General features: G+C 40.8%; 2 protein-coding genes across 5 annotated transcripts in view; one reads left to right on the top strand and one right to left on the bottom strand.

Moving 5' to 3' along the window:
• The window catches only part of LOC125890558 (uncharacterized), a 53,984-nt gene extending 35,947 nt beyond the window's left edge, over positions 1-18,037 (top strand). The window contains exons 10-20 of one of the 4 annotated variants that reach the window (XM_049579253.1): positions 2,548-3,078; positions 5,462-5,550; positions 5,894-6,115; positions 6,286-6,459; positions 6,684-6,783; positions 7,850-7,981; positions 10,880-10,966; positions 11,315-11,413; positions 11,796-11,837; positions 13,445-13,477; positions 15,435-18,037. In XM_049579253.1, coding sequence (XP_049435210.1) covers positions 2,548-3,078; positions 5,462-5,550; positions 5,894-6,115; positions 6,286-6,459; positions 6,684-6,783; positions 7,850-7,981; positions 10,880-10,966; positions 11,315-11,413; positions 11,796-11,837; positions 13,445-13,477; positions 15,435-15,465 — 1,540 coding nt within the window. In that variant the 3' untranslated portion in view covers positions 15,466-18,037. Of the gene's footprint in view, positions 1-2,544; positions 3,079-5,461; positions 5,551-5,893; positions 6,116-6,285; positions 6,460-6,683; positions 6,784-7,849; positions 7,982-10,879; positions 10,967-11,314; positions 11,414-11,795; positions 11,838-13,444; positions 13,478-15,434 lie in introns of all 4 variants that reach the window. The other 3 variants (XM_049579252.1, XM_049579255.1, XM_049579256.1) reach the window with 3 other exon arrangements.
• Positions 18,038-18,074: 37 nt separating this feature from the next.
• LOC125889659 (beta-1,3-galactosyl-O-glycosyl-glycoprotein beta-1,6-N-acetylglucosaminyltransferase-like) lies at positions 18,075-21,170 on the bottom strand. The gene is given in 5 exon segments (XM_049577704.1): positions 18,075-18,627; positions 18,769-19,173; positions 19,886-19,979; positions 20,080-20,466; positions 21,160-21,170. Coding segments are annotated over 5 exon segments (1,383 nt in total). The 3' UTR covers positions 18,075-18,141.

Genomic DNA, 21,170 nt, shown 5'->3' with positions numbered 1-21,170 from the left:
TGTTAAAACTTTCATCATAAAGACTTGAAAGGATTTCAGTGCCACTGTGGTTAATGTGTGTTTGTTTTTAGGCACAAAAAACACTTGCCTAACGTTCAAAAGATCATATTTTGACTTAAAATACCTTTTTATCTCGATAAAAACTGCCAGTTTTGGTGGCACAGTTGCCCTTGAAAATGCTGCTCATGTCTCGCTAAAAAAACAACAGGTTGTCCATCCCCTCTACCTTCTCATGACAAAGTTAATTCTTATGCGTTCAATCAGAACTACATCACTTTAGAAATGTTGATATGATACTTATGAAATGTGCAAATGTAATGTATCACTGGTTTGCAGGAACGTACAAAGCCAGCATTTTCTTCTGGTCACTGGGCTGGCACACACATCTATCCTGCACGCATACACACACACACATACACACATACATACACATTTAGGACTACCAACCACCCCTCCCCTTCGTCAGTTCTCCCTTAGGTTTTGAATTTCCACAGCTTCCTCAATGGTCTGTATTTCAGAGGAATAAAGGCATCACTGAACAGACTGTCGAAATTGAGCTAGAAGGCCCTCCTGAGTTTGATCTCTGTGTGTGTGTGTGTGTGTGTGTGTGTGTGTGTGTGTGTGTGTGTGTGTGTAGGTAAGTGACAGACTAACAGAAAGAATATTAGTAGTATGACAGAAAGAGATTATGTGTCCATATTTATGTGTATGCGAGTAAGAAACAAACTGTGTATGTGGGTGTATTTCATGTGTTTGGCAGCAAGCTTTGATCTGCAGCTCTGTGTGTGTGTGTTTATAAATCTGTTTACGCCTCATTAAATATGCATTACCTGCCTCATTACAGCTGGAGCCCCACCACAGCTAATGGAAACAGCTCCCCTAGCTCTCTTGCAAGGTGTGGGTGTGAGTGTATGCGTGAAAGCCTGTGTGTGTGTGTGTGTGTGTGTGTGTGTGTGTGTGTGTGTGTGTGTGTACATGCATAGGTAATACCCAGTGTGTAGCAGACATTAAAAGTTTGGCCATGCACCTTCAACTTTACATTAGCAAAGAGTACACAACGTACCTATGTGTTGTTTAGTTTTGTGTTATTGTTTTAGAAATACTGTATGTGAAGCAGTCTGTTTACTACCATGTCTGTTATTACAGAGGACTTTGATTTTGAGTTGGGCAGCAGAATCTTATTTCATTCTGTTTTTTGTAGCTTTAAACATTGTTTAAAACAGTTGTTCCCATCTGGTCCAGCCACAGAGTCCAGATTTCTCCTTAGTCATTAGTTCAAGGTCCACAGAGTTTAATACATTCAGCGTCATACTTGCATTTGGCCATGTCTCAAGCTAGTTTGCTGTCTCTGTTGAGCAGCTGTTCATTAGTCACTCACTCTACAGCAAGAAACAGTACTTCAATATAACAGCCCGCGACCCACTTTTGGACCGCGTCCCACCAGTTTGGAACCACTGGTTTTAGGTATCCTTTGGAGTGTTCTTGTGAAAAGTTTACATTCAGTGTAACTCACCTAAACACATCGTGTGTGGCCTTAAGGCTTGATAAACATGGTGAATGCATTTTCTTCTCCAAACAATTTGTGTGTAACCTTTAAAACCTGCATTGTTAAAGGTATACTATGCAGGATTGTCAATTACGGTTTGTGAACATGCGCTCCGGCAAAAGTTAAAGTAAAAACCAGCTCCAGATTCACTCTCATTAGTCGTACCACCTGGCTATATTTGCGGGGGGGGTTTCAGGGCTGTGTCTCTTTGATGCCTGCCAACCTCACTTGAGCACTGTAGGTGTACACACCCATAAACGTCGCGATAGTATAATCTTAAATTGCTATATAGTGCTACTAGTCGTCACCTTTACCATGTACATAAGATTCATTGAGTCAGACAACTTATGTTTTGAATGTTTATTTCAACAGCGGAACATTGTGAGAGTTTGGCATCTAGACTCCAGCCTCATCGTTAACCACAGATATATTACATGAGATATTGAGGAGTGATTATTAAGCATTTTCCCCCTTTAGCTGAGCCTGCGAGTGGATGCTGGGGTGGAGGTGGGACTAAAAGAGCAAGTAGCAGTAACGATGCAGAGAAGCAGCAGCACTGACAAGGCAAAGAGAGAGCTGGGAAGATTTTGCAGCTTAAATTGACCGCCAAATTGGGAGGGTGTGTTTTGTAGATGATATATGGTAATGTATGTTGTGTGTGTATGAATCAGTGCAGCTCGAGTTGACTGTCTAAACTAGCTCATAGGCGTCACTCTGTTATTTAAACTTCATCAGTCTATTGAACAAGCTGAAGAACAGAAATGTCACAATGAAAGCCACTAAGCTGTCCTAACGATAGCATACTGGACAGTTTGAATGTGTGATTGATATGCTGCTTTAAGTAAACCACCCAAAATTTTAGTATTTCAAGGATACATAGACCATACAAAATACCAGAGGCAAATGAATGAGGCTCACTGCAAATATTTGTATTTACAATTCTTTCTAAATTTCCCCTTCTCTCCGCTGTGATCCCCAACCCTCTATTCCCCTAAAAGAAGACACCAAGATGTGACATCACAGTTTTCCTCCCAGCCAACCAGCGAGAACGCTGCATACCAGTGGACAGGAAGTGAGAATCTAACTCAGGATCAAACCCAACATGGCTACAACTACCACCACATTGACCAAAGAACTGAACACCAGAGCGCCCACACAGCCTGTGTAGCTACTAAACCCAACAGCCAGCAAAACACCACAGATGTCTATGCTGAGTTTACAACTGATACCACTGCTCTACAGTACGGATCTGAGCAGGCTGAGAGCTATTATGATGCTGGAGGCAATGCTGAGTACAGATTGGATGATCAAAGTCCCAGGTTCACGTATATAGCTGAACGCCAGTATGGAGATGACTCCAACTCTGAACTTCAGTGCTCTCAGTATCACACTGATGACCAGGGGCAGTATGAATCAGACCACGGCCATTACCAGTATGACGGACAGCAATTTTACCAATCACATGTCCAGCCTGAGAGAGAAGATCATGCACGGTATGTGCCGGAGGGATACGTCCACTTCCTTTTCTCAAGGTGAGCTTTCACTTATACAGACTGAAATGTGCCTCTCAGCGAGTTCAACAGGTGTTAGCCATGATTTCATCTTACATTTAAAACCAACAAAGCTGTTGCACTGTCTTATCTCACTTGGTGCTGAGTTTGTAGCTCTAACAGAGAAGACTGATCCACCAAACTCAGTAGATCTGTGCTGTACTGCACAGTCGCCTCTGGTGGTCGTCCGAGATGCCCTCCCATTGTATGAGCGCAGTTGTATGAACTCTTTTAATGGAGGAGCAGCCAGATCATTAATCACTTTGCACACTAGACGAGCATCAGCAAGGCACACAAAGCTGTCAGAGGTCAGTAGATTAAGCCTTTGAATGATGTTACGGTGGTGATAACACAATGGTTTTTGTCCAGTGCTTTGAGTATTTGTTTGTAAAGTATTTGCAGTGGGCTAAGTGTTGTTTTTCCCAGCTTGTGACCAGCTTGTAATGCAGTATGAAATCTGGGGGGAAAAATCATTGAATGCATGTATGTTTTTGCTGCATTTAAGGGGAGCTGTTTTTTTTATATACCTAGAGTTCCTTAGATTGAATTTTATAGTGTTACACTGCTTCATGTTTCTTAAAAGTCAGCTGTGAATCAATAGTAATTCCTAGAGATTTAGAGTGTGACACATTTTGGATCCTTTCTCTCTCTCCTACTGGTATCAAGTGAAGGCCCATCCACTTTGCAATTTAACCTTAGCGAGATAATGTATTTTCGGATAGAGGTTTTCTTGTATTGATCTTTCTAAAAAAATCAAAAACATACAGACGGATAATACATTCAATTGGGGAAAAAACTGCTCAATTTTTCTGAATTGATAACTTAATAATCTCTTTAATTTAGAAAAATGAGAATTTACAAGATTATTATTATGGTTATAGGGATTATGTCCATTGTGTGTTGACAGAGAGAGATAACAGTGGATTTTCATGGGTTTTCCAAAGACCAAGAGCTGCGCTACTGTCTTTTACCACATAGAGGCAGCACAGATCATTTTAAAATTGCAATTGATCCTTCAGGTATCTTTTTATTTTCTGTATACCAAAGCAGCTACAGCCATATCAAGCAGCTGTGAAGGCATTTGATTTGTTAGTGCGTCATATTATAGAATATACATTTAGGTTCAAAGAAAGATCAGAGAAGCAGGAACGGCGCAGATTGAAATATGTACGGAAATGTGGCTATGTTGTTTTCTGATACAGACCACCATCAGAAAGGATAGGTTCACATGTTTTAAAGTCTGTCTCAAAACGATACTCACATGCCCATATACACATTTTAAGAAGTTTTTGAGCTGTAATTGTTTCTCCTGTCCACTCTGGCCATTTAAAGATCCCTTCCTAACATACAGTGGTTTCCAGTGGAGGAGACGGGGGACAAAAGCCACACTCCAATGTGTGGGGAGTTGGAGACACAAGCATTTCTCAGTCAAGCAGGGCCTAACAAATTATGCTACTGAGTTGTATTATGGGAAATACAGGGCCCATAGCAGGGACTTGCTTCTGTTTTGCACCTTACCTCTCACCCAAGATGCATTTTTTCTCAATCAAAGTCATGTTCTTGAATTAGTATTCAGTGTGTGTACATGTATACGTATGTGCATGAGTGGGCGTATGTGTGTAAGTATACTACAGTTTAATTGTTCCTCATTAGCAGTTGCATCATTGTACTTGCTTTGTCCCACTTTGTAATTCAGATGGACAGCCCCCTCTTTGGGATGCACGACCCTCCCCTGTGTTTTACTGTGTGTGTGTGTGTGTGTGTGTGTGTGTGTGTGTGTGTGTGTGTGTGTGTGTGTTAGGGTGCATACACAGCAGACCTTTTCATAATCAAGTGGTCATGTGACTTGATTATGGCTAGAGTGGTTCAGTCTCTCATGCTGGGAGAAGACACTGTGAGGGGAAGGTAGGTGTATTTGGACAGAGGATTTGAAAAGAGAAAGAAAAGTGTGTGTTTGAGTCTTTGTTTCTATAATCATGTGTGCTGGTTTCTCTGTGCTGCTCCTCCCTATTGTTAGCGGGCCTTATGTTAATCAGACTCTGGTAGTGGGGCTGTGGTTGGGGGGAGGTAGCAACACTGCACAGTATTGTTTCCACAGCCCACACGTGCAGCCTGGGAATGAAGCAGTGAGTCGCTTTCCCTCTGTCTGCTTCTGTAATCTTTTTTGTCCAAAGTCAAATGAACAGTTCTGAAAACTCTTCCTCATTCAATATCATGGGAAAAGTTAGATTTATTGTCCTTTGTAGATGATTGTCTTTGGCTTGTTTGTCCCAATACTTTGCGTAGCTGTGCCTTTGATAGCAGTGGTGATAGCCATGATAATTTATGTTGTGGATCATTATTGTCTATCTGTGCCTCTGAGCAGACACTCCCAACAGGGAGACGGTGCAGCAGGGATGATGATGAAGACGGCCTCCAGTGAGGAGGCTGCTGAGGACATGGATAACAGAGAAGGTAAATGAACAGCAAGATAAACTAAACTTATTTTGCTACTGTTAGTTAAAGTCTTTGGGTGTTTTAGTGCAAATGAAAAGTATAAGTTTTATATCAATGTGTAATGTTTTGTTGAGGTTTAGGAAACTGTTCTGAATGTTTTGATTTATATTTTAGCAGTCTAAAGGAAAGAATTATCATGATTTTAGGAGAGGGAGGAGAAGAAGGGTCCATAAATTTAATGTAAATGCACCTTACTCTATAGCAATAAGATGAATGCCTCTTCAAAGACAGTCATATGAGGGGAATCTTACAGTAAATAACCAAATGAAAACTTGAAAATGAACCATCTCTCCTTTACCAGATCCGCCCTCCTCTGCAGATCTGTCAGGCGGGTCCAATCAAAGGAGAAAGCTGACAGCTCCACCCATGAATGTGTCACTGGACCGCAGTGAGGGGTCTCTTCTCTCAGAAGATGCCCTGGACACAGAGGATGAGGCCTTGGATACTGGTGATGATCTTGATGTCAACATAGATGAGCTGGACACACCTGACGAGGCCGACTCACTGGAGTTCAACCGACACGGTCAGACCCATACACACCTGAAGATACAATGCAAACATGTCTAAATGTGCACACAAGACATACAGACAGACATGCAAACACACATTTTATATTGTCAAAAAAAAAACAGAGTAAAAATATTAATTTGTTTTTATATTGTCTTGTAAAAGTCATCTTTATGTCACAAACAGGAGAAGAGTCTCACCTGGGTGCAGCAGCAGCATCAAGTGAATCTATCACAGGACACAGAGCAGCTGAGGAGAGCCGAGAAAACAGGCTGTGGAGGAGTGTGGTGATCGGAGAGCAGGAGCATCGCATTGATATGAAGTGCATTGAGCCGTACAAAAGAGTTGTTTCCCACGGAGGTATGCAAATACAAATGCTTAAAATCCATACCTAGCTGTTTCTGCTGTATGTTTCATAGCTTTTGATCATTTGATCTCTACTGATGCCCTCCCTGCTTTTGAGAAATGTTCAATTGTTCCAAATGTTTTTGTTTCCTGCATGATAAAAGAAAAGGTTTGTGCACATGTACTGTAAATGAGACCCACAGTGAGTTTCTTTTTACGTTTATGTTTTATGATTCCAGGTTATTACGCTGAGCAGAATGCCATCATCGTGTTTGCAGCATGCTTTCTACCTGACAGTGACTGTGACAACTACAATTATGTAATGGAAAATCTTTTTCTGTGAGTACAGCTACAGTACATCATCCAAAAATCCTGTCAAAAATCCAATATTGTAGGCTCAAAGTCCGTTTTCCAATTTATCCCAAACATGTCAAATGTGGTTGATGTCAAGTCAGTCAAGTTCCTCCAAAACCATTTCTTTATGGATATTATTTGTGCATGTAAGCATTGTCCTGTTGAAAGAGGAAAGTGCCTTCCCTAAACTGTTGCCACAAAATTGGCAGCAACTCTTTTATGTAAAATATAATGATGTCAGTAAAGACTCAGTCATCCAGGTCATGGTCATCTTAAATGCTATATCGTAGGAAGCTGGACTTGCCTGAGTCTCTTGAAGATGTTTCACCTCTCATCCAAGAGGCTTCTTCAGTTCTAACGTACTTGGTGTGGAGTCACAGGCTTTAAACTCTGTGTGGGTGTGAACCCTTACAGAGATGTCCCTTACAGAGAGAATGTCTTTCTTTCGAGGACGGCAATGTTCACATCTTGGCCAGAGAAACCAGATGGTTTAAAAAAGGAATGAAATAAAAAAAAGTAGAAGGACCATCATTAAACAGAGGAGGTGGCCTACGACACCTCTTATCACCCACCTACAGATCCCTCCGCAGACGACTTAACACCCATTCACACCTGGTCCCACCTAACCCTAATGACACACATGATGGCCAGGTGGGTCAACGAATCACATGTGATCTTAACAACTCTGAAACTCAAGGCTCAATGACTCTGAAAGGGTTCATACCCACACAGAGCCTGCGACTCTGCACCAGTTCTTTAGCACTGAAAGAGCCTCTTGGATGAGAGGTGAAACTCGAGCAAGTCCAGTTGCCTACGATATAGCACCTTAGAAAATATCATGATGTGCTGCATTAAAACTTCTTTAATCTGAACTAAGGGGCCTAATCAAACCATGAAAAACAGCCACACCACAAAACTGCACAATTGAATAAACACATATGTGTATATAATACCACTGAATTAACAAGGATATTGCTTGTGTTGCTTTTGTTACAGTCATCATACATTAACATAGGTCCATTTTACACTGTATTTTCTGTTGTCTGTGCAGGTATGTAATCAGTACCTTGGAGCTAATGGTGGCAGAAGATTACATGATTGTTTACCTGAATGGCGCCACACCACGCCGGAGGATGCCCGGCTTCACCTGGATGAAAAAGTGCTACCAAATGATAGATAGAAGGTAATATTCACATAAACAGTGCACAGAAACTGCAATAGTATATAGTACAGTATAGTATTACTGTAGTGTTTAACACACACAAACATTCATGCTCCTCCACCACATTAAACCAAACAATTTAACTCTCTCCATGGTTCTTTATTACCAAAAGCTTATTAACCTTTGACTTCAAACATATAATTAAAAAAACACTACAGAATATAATGAAACACTATTATGATTATTAGAGATAAATACACTATCACACATATATTGAGATTAAATGACAGGATATAACACTGTTGTCTAAAGCAGACTGTAATGGAGAATTTCATATACATTTATTTGATTAAAAAACAAACTGTGATCAGGGAAAGTAAATAATAAATCATGTCTCCCTTTGCAACACCTCTTATGAAAGTGCTCATAGAAAAGAGAGGCTTTAGAAAGATTACTCGCTCAATATCAGAGTATAGGTTTTATTCATATGAACAAAATACTTTATATGAATAAAATCACACATACTCAGCCAAACTTTCATCAATACCTAGGGATTTTATGACTGATTTGTTTGTTTAATTAGGTTTGTTTTTTTGTTTTTTGTTTTTTTTTTTTATTGTGATGCAAGAAATAACTGTAACTCAGCCCATGTTTTATGCCAGTATGCCAGCAGGGGGTGTACCTATCATAAATTCTACTAACTATCTGACTGGGATTAACATAAACATGTTTTTCTAATGCTCAACAACAAATGTGGGATGAACTCAGTTGTGCCTTTTGGCTGTAATGATGTCACTGATTATAAGATCAGATCACTTCCTGATGAAGAGCTCATGGCTGTTGCTAAACAGGAAAGAGAGGAAGGCATGATGGGAATAAAGGTTCAGGGCTTGATCGAGGGGCCAGGTGTGTAGCTTTGTTAGGGAAGCACACTGTGGGGAGATGAATCAAGACGGAGTGGGAGAAGTTAAACTAGTCAATGTCAAATTATTTGGGTTGATAGACATGGAGTGCATGTCAAAGAGGCAGATGGAAAAAGCCTCAGAAATCAAATTTTTGAGAGGTGGGATGGATGTGTATTCATTGATTTGTTTCACATTGAACACGAATGCCCCAGTAAAAGGTGTTGTTGACGGAGTCTCACACACAGAGTGTGTGCAAGAGAAGAGTGTACGGGCGTGACAGAAGGCTTCACAATGAAGAGGTTTGACAAAGTAACTCAAGAAAAGTTTGAGACGAAGTCCATCATGCTTTACTTTGGTTTAGAGCACTTGCTGGATAGGGTGTTAATGGACCACATATTGTAACCAGTAAGGTGGATGTAAGAATTGTTGAAAATTTGGACATGGTCTGTTTGTGTGTAGGAGTGATTCTGAGATGTGGTAAATGTGGGACAATGAATGTGAAGGAGAGAGAGAACCAGAGTGTTTCTTTGCAAAGGCGATTGTGCAGCATGGGAGATTAACTGTCCAACGAGAGGAAGACAGGAGCCACAACAACGATCAGACATAAGTGTGAGGAAGTAGGTAAGGCAAGATATGGTGTGAGAGAGGAAGCTAAGGAGAACAAGTCAGTCAGGAAACATGAGGAATATTGATTTGTGCAGATCAAGTGCAGTTTCTGGCCTCCGTGGCAGTGCTAATTTAGTGTACTGCTGGAGTAGGAAGAAAATCTGATGCAACGAGGAGATTTTTGGATGTTGTAGTAGAGTTTCTGGAGAAGATGCACAGCAGCTTTTTATAGAAACATTTTTGCTCTCCCAAATGCCAGGAAAATAGGAAATGTATAACAGAGTGGGAAGTGGATGATATAGGAGTATTATTATTATTTTATATAGTGCAAGTGGAGAGTTAGGTTTACATCCAGTAGGTGGCGGTAATGCAGCTTTTTGGATGTCAACTGTTATTAAAGTCCAGAGACAGTTGTTCACTCCACAGTGAGCAGTAAAATTACATCTCTGCATGACACTTCCAAGTCATTCTGAGTCAACTCTGACAGATTTGACACATCTATAAAATGCAACACATTTCACTATGGGATTGTTAACAGAAAGTACACACCATGGCCATGGTACTTTGTTAATCTTCAAATATTACTCATGCTATTTTTATCTTCAAAAGCTTAACAACTTCACTCTGAAATACCATGTGCTTTATATCTGCCAGCAGGAATGGTTAAAGGTACAGTATGCAATTCTGGAGAATGATAATTGTTGGCAGTCTCACTCCTAGGTCTTAAATACCGATGCTTAGGTTGGCTGTTGGACTTTACTGAGAGGATCTGTATTTATCAACCTGGAAATGAGACTCAACAGTCATCCTTTTATCACTTCCATCACTTTTACACTGCCTGTTCAAGGCAGGAATGTTGCGCCGTTATGCCACCTCGTAGTTCAGTATATAAGGTGCAATTGTGGAAAGGGGGGGGGCAGAGTTGTCTCGCGTCTGATCCAGGAACAGAGGTAGTAACAGCCTCAAAATTAGGTGTGTGTCAAATCAAGCAGGAAAGAGGTGACCATGGGTGGAACAGGTGTGACGTTTTTTCCTGGTTTGAACCTAGGATGTGGGAGCCCTTCTGTGAGGAGGGTTTTCTCCTGGTACTCCAGTTTCCTCCCACAGTCCAAAGACATGCAGGTTAACGGGTGACTCTAAATTGTCCGTAGGTGTGAATGTGAGTGTGAATGGTTGTCTGACTCTATGTATCAGCCCTGTGATAGTCTGGTGACCTGTCCAGGGTGTACCCTGCCTCTTGCCCAGTGTCAGCTGGGATAGGCTCCAGCACACTGCGACCCCCAACAGGATAAGCGGTTATGAAAAATGAATGAATGTATAGTATGTCTTTCTGAATAAGTAAGTAAGTTATAGTTTTTAATGTAGCTTCTACTAATCTGTTTATACCACTTTTTCTCTCGTCCCACAGACTGAAGAAAAACCTTAAGATGTTCATCATTGTCCATCCTTCCTGGTTCATACGGACTTTGCTTGGAATCACCAGACCTTTCATAAGGTTTGTAACTTCACATTCAGAGAACAATCTCAACTGCAGAGCAATACAGGACAGGATGCACATTGCAGGTTTTAATTACAGAAAATTCACACATTGCACTCTTAACTTTACCAGTATCTATAGCCACACCACCAGTACATGATCTAAAGTAATTCCACAACAGTATCACAGTTCCCAGGGTACAGGATACACAATTCAGGATCTATTATCACTTAACACCACCACAAGTCGAACACCCATTGTGACCTTAACTGTGTCCAAGATGAGAGTTTGATTACACTGGAAATTCAGGAGCCAACTGTCACGCACGTTACTGAGACAGACCTTTATGATTTCTGTTTTCTACAGCTCCAAGTTTAGCAGTAAGATCAAGTATGTGAACAGTCTGCAGGAGCTTGGAGAAATCATCCCAATGGAGTACGTCCACATTCCACCCAGCATTGTAAAGTGAGTCAACCTGTATTTTTGTATACCATATGAATCTACTGGTCACATGTGGAAACATAAGGTGAAAACAACAACACCTTTTCCCCTTGTGTGAAAATATCTGATTATTTTGAAAGCTTACAACACCACTTAATGGCAGTCCACCAGAAGACCATGTCCTTTTTATCTGTTTTTGGTGACAGCCTGTCATCATAGTCTGTACAGAGGGACCATGTGAACAAATGAACTGCTTTGCCTCTCCTCCTCCATTCCAGCTTTACCAGTTTAAAATTACCAACTAATTGCCAACTAAAACTTGTTTGTCAAGTCTGTCTTAGACAGTAGCATTGTTTGTTTACAGCGGATGCTTGTGGACTAAAAAAATCTCTCACTTTGCCCCAAGGTATGACGAGGAGAGGGGTTTACACAAATTTGCATGCATGAGGTAAATCACCTAACCTGCCTGTGTTGATCAGTTGGTTGTGTGTAAGTCTCCCTGAAAAATCCTTCAACGCTGTCTTGAATTTCCTCATGCTGGGACTAACCTTTGACTGACCTTTGGCTGTCTCCCTGTCTAAGATGAAATGAGCCAGATATTGATTTTCTTACTTGTCTCATTCAGTGATGTGGCTGTTCCTGTAAATTGGTTAATATCACTGTTCATTCAGGAGAGAGTGGGAAATAGGCTCAGCGGGAAGATTCCTGGTGAACCGGGCTGGGCAAGGGCCTGTGACAGGGTCGGTAAACAAAATAGTTTTAAAATAGAACATGTGGGTTGTCATATTATTTAAAAGACAACTCTTGCAAGTATGTTGAGGACTATATTCAGCACCAGCTTCACACAACAACATTAAGCAGTAGGCTAACTTAACTGGAGACCGTTGACAAACTGAGACGGCCCACTTTAGATCCATTTCCTGTATCTGTGTCTCATGGGTTTCACCTCTGCCAGGCCCCTTTAGGCAACTAGCAGTGGTCCTGAGTCCATTCATTCCAATGGGAAAAATGAACATGAGCGCAGAATATTACCGTTTCCTTCACTCCATAGCCACTGAAAAAAAAATACTGGACCCATTTTTCATAAGCCCCAACCCTTCTAGACATTATGACATGGAAATGACTTTTTTCTGGTGAGATGGCAACAACTGACGTGATCTTACACCCTAGCAGATAAAAACGAGCAGCAAAATAACAAACGGACATTAAATTTGTACTGTACATAGTGTTGTATTGTTTTGAATCTGATTTCATCCATCCGCACAATGTTTGCGTCACTTCCAAACGAGGTGGGGGCATGCAGGGAGAGACAACCACGCCCACTTAGGAGACCGTAACCGAACTATTTCATACCATTGGCACAGCTTTTAATGTTTTATCTTCTGTTATAGAGTATCTTTGACTTAACCATGACAAGCTATGCCTGGACACACAAGCCATGTGACCCTTGAGTTGTGATGCGTGATGATGTAGGTTGTCACGCATACCTTAAATTACACCACAGGCTACACTTGCAGAAGCCCAGGTAGAGGATGTGAGTGAGAAAGAGCGAGAAATATAAACATTTGAACAAATAACCAATACTGTTGCTTTTCTCTGGTGAGGAAATTTTCTGTGGAAGAGAAAATACCATTGAAATATTATGCCATTTTATGTTGTATGATTTTTATGATTACTTTTATGATTGCTCTAAGGGTTCATGTCTTGAGTCTGAAAACTAGAGACTGACCTTTTGACCCAGTGCTTGTAAAAAAGTGTTTAAAGTGTGTGAGGGTAAAATGATGGCTCTGTTGACTGGTTTATTGTTGGAGAACTTTTGCTCCCTGTGCATCGCAGTGCATCTGTGGCTCACTCCTTTGATCCTGAAAAACTCCCACCTTAGAACACTGATGCTTGATTTCCTTTCCTTCCACTCACCTTCCTGTGGCAGTGTGGATACAGGCTACTAATCCCCAGCAACTGCATGTGTACTGACTATATGGTCCCCACCCGTCGCTTATTAACCTCCCTCGCTAACCTATGCTCTCTCTGCCTTCCAACCCAATGCTAAACCAGACTGGATACAGAACTGCAAGACGCAGCAGCTAAGTAAGTAGTGGGCCGTTCTTCTCTGTCAGCGAGAGAGAGAATGATTTCTGAATATTGTGATGAACGGGAAAGAAATGCCCAAATAGAGCGAGTTTACACATGCCAGATTTTTTAGTATTAATATAACTTGGTATTGTGCCATGTTACAGTCCCTGTGAACTGTGTGTCTCTTTTTAGCTCTGCATCTTTTGATCACAGAATAACCAGACTAGCCTTATATGTAGTCAGCTAACTGCTTCTAAACTTGCCTAGGTGTCGCTTATAAAGCTCTGATTAGCCAAGACATGGATGAGACATACAGGCACTGATTTGTGAGAGAAACACAATAGAAAATCTTCTCATGCTTACTGTATATTTTACATTACATCAACGGATTCAACTTTAGATATTTCACTGCTCATTTACTTGCAGTGAAACAAACAGTTCTGACTGACTGACTGAACTCTTTCATGCTGGTCTGCCTGCCTAGCATTTCATTGGAGACAATGCTTGTGACAATGTTTCCATGACCAACAAAGACTGTGGTAGTAATTAAATGCTGGGCTCAGGTAACAACAACTATTACGAAGCCATGGTGCCTGCTGCAGTGAATAAATCTGTTTTTACGAACAAGGAATAAAAAATAATTGATGGAGACAGTAGAATGAAGACATAATCATGTATCCAACCTGCTGCAGAGATAACTCATCAGCCAGAGTAAACCATCTTTAAAAATGCCAAAGTGAATACATACTATACATCTAGTAAGTGCTGATCAAATGCTGATTTACACTGTTGTAGTTAACAGAAAAACATACTATCCGTGTAGTTAGAATGTCAGTATGCATATCTAATGTCCAATTTCAGTTACAGTCATAAAATATGTGCCTTTGCAACAGTCCTAGTTTAGCTTTTATAGCAGCACAGTTGCCAGCAGAAAATGTTGGCAATGTCAGTTTCTGCAAACCATGAATGTGTTACATTTGCACATTTCATTGGTATCATAGCAGTGTTTCTAAAGTGACGTTGTAAGTATATAAGCTGACTTTGTTGTTATACTGTGTGTTAGAGGTGGATGATTGAGAGAGTCTCAGACCATACCCCTGCCATACTGCAGACTGCTTCAAACCACTGTTAGAGACTAACAACTAACTAACAACAAAACCAACTGTTCTTTAGTCATCACTGAGTTTCCAGCAGCTTTTAGCCAGCAAACATGGGTGTTTTGTAGCGACCTGTTGCTGTTTTTCCACCAAAGATAGAGCGCCACGAAAAATGTTTTTTTACTGAGACATCCCTGCTTTTCCAGCGTGGATTGTGCCCCCAAAACTGGGTATTTAAGCCAAAACATTATCTTCTCATAACCATTACCAAGTGATTTTTGTGCCAAACCTAACCACGTTAACAACAGTGTTGTTTAAATGTAAATTTTTAATATATCCACTACATCAGTGGTTCCCACCTGGTCCAGCCACGGGGTCCAGATTTCTCCTTAGTCATTGGTTTGAGGTCCACACAGTTTAAAATATTCAGCATCATACTTGTGTTTGGCCATGTCGTCGAGCTAGTTTGCTTTCTCTGTGTAATAGTTGGCCATGGAGTCACTCCATCTACAGCAGGAAACAGGACTTTAACATAAAGCTCTGTGCTAGAAATTCACTGTGCTTAAAAATGAAATTATTTTTTTACAAACTTGACACGTTTGCGAGTCACTTGCGGTCCATTCAGAATGGCCCCGCAACCCACTTTTGGACCGTGACCCACCAGTTGGGAAACACTGCACTACTTTATAATGTACAAATGTAACTTGTCAGTGGTTTGCAGAAAGTCCCCATTTTTTCTGGATTGCTTGCAGAGGTATGTAGTTCATGATCTGACCACTGTTTTTATTGGCAGTCCCTCTGCTGTAAATGTTTAATTCTAATGCCTCACTGACAAAGATGTACTACAATTCTTCCTCATCTTCTCTCCCTCTCAGAGCCGACAGGAAGGGGAGCTCCTTTGTCTGACAGTTTCAAGATACCTGGCTGCTACCTACCTTCTCCCTGCATTATGCTGTGCTCTACCACAGCATATCTGAATATAAGCCAGCCTGCAGCATGATGTGTATGGCACGTAGTTGTTACACCAACAACTAGCAACGGGTTAGAAAGGAAGATGCTGTGGTACAAAACATCAGGCAGTTGCTTGTTCATTGAGGAAAATACTAACCTGAGGGTGCTGAACATAATACTGTATTTACAGTACAGAGACTGTCACTGTGCCGAAGGGAAGATGCTTTATCCTGTATTACTGTACCTTACACAGCACTTGATTGTCTCCCCCATACTGTAGCGATTGTTTTCTTTGACTTAATCTTTAATTTGAACAATACTTTGATTCCCATGTGATTCACTGTGGAGGAATTACTAACCGGCTTTGTCACATTCATGTATTAATCTGTCCTGTCAGCTGTCACCTGTACCTTTTGTAGCCCATCTTCATAATGAAAAGTAGGGATTCTCTGAAGCTGTGGCGAGGCTCATGACACTTACAGCTAATAACCAAACACATGCAAACATAAAGTGTATTACAGCCCATCTGCTCGCACATAAACATTTGTGTTGCCTTGGTAATTGGGATGTGACTGTAATGTAGCTCTGTCAATAGTCTGTAATGTTAAGGGACACTCTATTTAGACTGTAATTTTAGGTAGTCAACAGTTTACAATAATATGATTCACACGACAAAATCTTTGTACTGTACCTGTGTGTTCAGTTTTAATGGCATGAAACAGAATGGCTGAGCCGAGGTTTTTGAATAGTTACAGATGGCGGAGGTGGCTCCTGTCACAGTGGGTTTTTACATGATGTCACCATCTCACTCAACACCTCATACAATCTTTAAAAGGCTTTCATCTAATAATACTGTGTGTCACTGTGAGAAAAACTTGCAACATCATAGCATAAAGGTAGCAAAACAGCAGTTATCTACAACGGCCCTGAGAGCTCAGCACACTTTCAGCTGAAGAGAACAGCATGAATTTGACAGCGTATGAGCAGCAAGCTGAGAAAACACAAGCGAATACAGAAACACGCTGCAAATTTCAGCAACGTTTTCTGTCCTTGATTGTGTTTTACCATTTCTGTATTTGTGTTCTTAAGTTGTGATGTGTTAAGTTTTGAGGGCCAGCGTAGTGATGAGTAGCTGCAGTAATGTGTTGCATGCTTTCAGTTGCGACAGTTTGAGATGACTCTGATATGATAACTCACCCGAAGCATAACTGTAATTTTAGCCATGGTTTATCTTGTGCGTATGCGTGTGTGTGTGTGTGTGTGTGTGTGAGAGTGTGTGTGAGAGAGAGAGAGAGAGATTGTTGGGAGTGATGAGGAAATTCTAAATGTTGAATGATGGTTAAAGAGGTAAAGTATGGGGAGTGCAACCCAATCGCCAGAATCAGTGTTGGCATCGTACATTTTGTACATTTCTACATACCACAGATACATTATATTTGTATGTTTCATATGTGTGTATTTACATTTTAAGTATTAAATTCTATGTTGTGACAATGTTCTGGTTAGGTGTGATTAGGTTAGGCTCAAAAAACACCTGGTTCAGGTTTGGAAAACATTGTGTTTCAGCTTAAAATACCCGGTTTGGTCACTGCAAGCCACTCATTTACATGTTATCTAAATTACATCTCTATTGAAATGTTGATATATTTATGAAATGTACAAATGTAATGTCTCTGTAGTTTGCAGAAATGTATAATACCAACATTTTATTCTGGTGACGGGGCTGAGATAGTGCCTACTGTTCAGATTGAGATATGTACCTTTATTTGCCTTTTCTTACATTTGTATACATTTGTTTGTCGCTTGCAAGGTATTCATTTGTTGTAAAATATGTCCAATGTTTTACGTCATTTAAGATGTGTTCCTCCTCAACAGTCTTTACAAAAAGAATACTATACACCACAATAAACACATTGCTCATTGCATAATAATCAAAAGTACCCTGTCTGCACAGACTTTTTTGTTTTATAACACTGAATCACAGTGACACCTATATATGTAATGTCAAAATTAATACAGATTAATACCATATAAAAGCACAGGGTCAACTGCTAGAATCTTTTTGCAGCAGCAATTTGTGTTTATATCAGCTTAAAACTTTGGACAGTGGACAGACACTCGCTACTGGCCTGTAATGTTACTCCAGTGTTAGCAATTTACTGCTGCTCATCTGTCCATGTTACTCTTTCCTCCTCTTAACTCAGTGCTGCTGGCATACTGTTATTATTGTTATCACTGCTGCTAATCTTAGAAACACTTTGCAGCATCAGCAGGTCTTTCTTTTTTATTCCTTCCGTGTTTTTTTCCCAGCATGACAGGTGGGGGCCTTTCCGCCTGCAAGGTGGGCCGGCCCATCTGGCATTTGCCAGAATTGCCAGATGGCCAGTCCTAGCCTGGCTCAGGCTCTGTCACGCTGCATGGTGACTGTAAGTGAGGAGCAGTTTTTGCCATACAACATTGTTGTTTGGAAGTCATTCCTACATAAAGACATATTGCAAATGTAAACAATTTTAAATATAAACATCGTTTAATTACCTGTAGCAAAAGATGGTTCCAATAGCTCTCATAGTTGTAAGACAGTCAAATTTGGCTTTGAGTCATTCTTTGTTGCCAGAGGAATGACCAGCACACCTAATGTAACTCAGCGAGTGCCTTCTGTCTCAGATACTTCTCCAAGCAGTAGATAGCAATGGGATCTATGTCTGTGTCAAACTTATTGGCAAAGAGGTGATGCTGATTAAGCATCCACTGCAGGTCTCCAGCACCATACACACAAATTGCCCGCACATGTGTGCCGTGACATTCTGGATACACAGCCTGCAGTGAACCCAGTGGACCCTCATGCCACTGCCACTTCACCAGCCGTGCAATTGCGTTGACGTCTGTCATGTCATATTTGGGGTTGGGCCACAGTGATCCAGGAACACCAGGCATTCGTTGAATGGTTGCCCAGAGAAACTCATCAGGACTGTAGGTGTCTTTGGCCCACTCGATCAGTGCTTGTATTCGGTTGTCCTCCAGTACGCTTCGGATGTAGCCTCGGTTAACCACAATGTAGGCATTTCCTGACACAATGGGCAGGTTGAAGGGGGGTGGCATCTTTGTCCTTCCTGCTGCCTGAGACGGTTGAAATAGTGAATTAATATGATGGTGATGGTCGTTAAAGTCAATCTAAACAAAAAGTTACAACCATAAAGTCACAGTTCAAAATATCAATATAGCCAGGTGACAGATCATAAAAATCTACAAAAGAATTACCTGGATTTGTCCATCAACTATCTGGTGAGCATTGGACACCCTCCACTTCTTTTCTGGAGGCATTTTTTCAGACTCCAAGCTGTTACTGCCCTTCAGTGAACGCAGCGCCCGTACTATCTCCAAGTTGGTTTTCAGTGGAAAATCTTGGCCACAAAGGTTGATGAAGTACTTCCATCTGGTTGAGGAGTTATAGAGGTCAGCCATACAGTTGAGATCAGCCTGCACTCGTGGCCAGGCAGCATAGACTACACTCACAGCCTGGCTGACCATGAAGACATTGGGGAAGCAGGAAGTAATGCCTCTGATGGCAGAGACAACCGAAGGCTCTGATTTATTATCCATGTGGACGCAGTAGATATTTTGAGGGGCGTAGATGGCTCGCAGCAGTCGCTCAAAGTTCTGCACCTAGAGTACATGAAGAAAAAAAAACATTAAGTGTACGTGTATGTTTCATAGACTCATTGTTACATGTATTTTGCCTATTTTTGGGACAATTTAAACGGGCACTCCAGCAATTTAGTATTGCTATTCTATAAAACAGGGAGACTCAAAAGAGACAGATTTAAAGAAATGGTCAAGCGTAGCAGAGGCCAAAATATTATAACAGTTTCTCATGTCTAGTAGGGATGTTACAAGAACTGGTATTTCAGTACCAAGTTGATGCCAAAGTTGTAAAAATGCGATGGTACTTGTTTTTCTGCAGTACCATAGGTACCAGGTATGCAATTCTTCTGGACCTGATGGGACAGTATATATGCTTGCATGTGTTCTAGTATGCCCCCACCTCCTAGTCTTAATTGATTCATCCGTCTTGCTGCCACTCAGATGCCCCTAGATCACAAAATATTTCCCTCTGGTGTCCAAGCGCCAAAGAATCATCTGTTAATCTGTACACTCATATTCTGTATTAAATATTATCTTAACTTCATTCTTCTGTCTCTCCTGACTGAAATGCATGTCTGGTATCGTGACATGCCTTGTCCTTAGTATGGGGCAGGTTCCAAAAATATTAGATTCCTTGCAAGAGGTAAACTGAACTCCATATCTTAAATCAGTGGAGTGACCCTTTAATCACTGATTGTTTAAAAATTAAATCACTGCTTTAGACTTTGCATACCTTATGATGCACAACCATGGAGTAAGCCAAAGGGAATTCCTCTTCTTCCTGGCTTAACGGAAAAGTCAGGTATTTCCTGCTTGACTTGAAATTCCTGTAAATACACAACATTGAACAATTTTTTTTTCCATATCCAATGCATTAAAAAAATATTCTTCAGTTATTCAATTGCTGAAACCTTTAGAGGAACACACCCACAGTCTTTGGTTGCATGGATATAATACTCATCGGGGATCTGAACACTCTTCTTGAAGTCTTTAGTGATGGTCAGTAACTTGGCCTGCTCCACAGCCTCCATGTCTCCCTGCAGGATTGCTGAACAGTCGCACACGCTCTCTGGACTGCCATCAGCATCTTCATACTCCAACCAGCTGTACCTGAGAATGTAGGTTGGGTGCCAGCCTAGTTTGGGGTGACTGAGCAGGGAAATCATCCATAGTGATGCCAGTACCGCAGTGAGCTTCAGCAGCAGCAGACATCTTTGTTTCAGTCGCTTCATTGTTTGAGAGGATGACCTCAACTAAGACACTTTTACAGTGTGCGCTCTGTATGTAGTCCAGCTGCACTTAGTCTTTATAGCTCTTTCATATAGTCAGTGATTTATTATGTGCTGTCTCTGTGTCTAAAATCATTACCTGAATTGTTATTGTAGGCTACATGCACTACTGAGCTGTTTTGTCTCTAAAATTACTTATGAGTTAGATAACAATGTCCGATGGATGCTTTGGTGGGTGATGTTCTAGATATTCCTTAATGCTGTGATTTTCTAAACATCAGCATGGCTGTATATTATATTTATGGATGTGCAGATAAGTTCCTCTTGTTATGGATCCAGGCAGATTAGTCAGTCCACATGTTGTTGTCCCTGGAAACAAGATAAGAAACGTGTTGTGGACAAATCAGTTCTTTCACCAAAGAGGATTTTTTGAAGTATGAAATGTAAAGCTGATCATAAAGCAAAGTTTGTGTATCCATGTAGATATTTTTAAGAGGAAAAAAAGATGGAGTTTTGGAGTTGGAGTTTAGATATTCAAAAACCAAAGTTTACCTTTCAGCCCTCTAAAGTTTAAGTGAAAATGTTTTGAAATTCTACTTTTGCGTTTAGTCAAGCAGATTTTTAAACAAGGAAAGGCTGTTGAGGAGGAGCACATCTTTAATAGATAAACCTTTGACTTCTGGTAAGGTATTGGCAATTACATCATTCTTTTTTAATAATTTCCAGGAAGATTTTTTACATGTGTGCTAAATAAAAATACCAAATGAGGTGTGCTCACATGCACGACAT

The sequence above is a fragment of the Epinephelus fuscoguttatus genome, linkage group LG6 (genome assembly GCF_011397635.1).
Source record: "Epinephelus fuscoguttatus linkage group LG6, E.fuscoguttatus.final_Chr_v1".
Classification (NCBI taxonomy): domain Eukaryota; kingdom Metazoa; phylum Chordata; class Actinopteri; order Perciformes; family Serranidae; genus Epinephelus; species Epinephelus fuscoguttatus.
The sequence above is the reverse complement of the archived record's forward strand: the minus strand, read 5'-3'. Positions and strand labels throughout refer to the sequence as shown.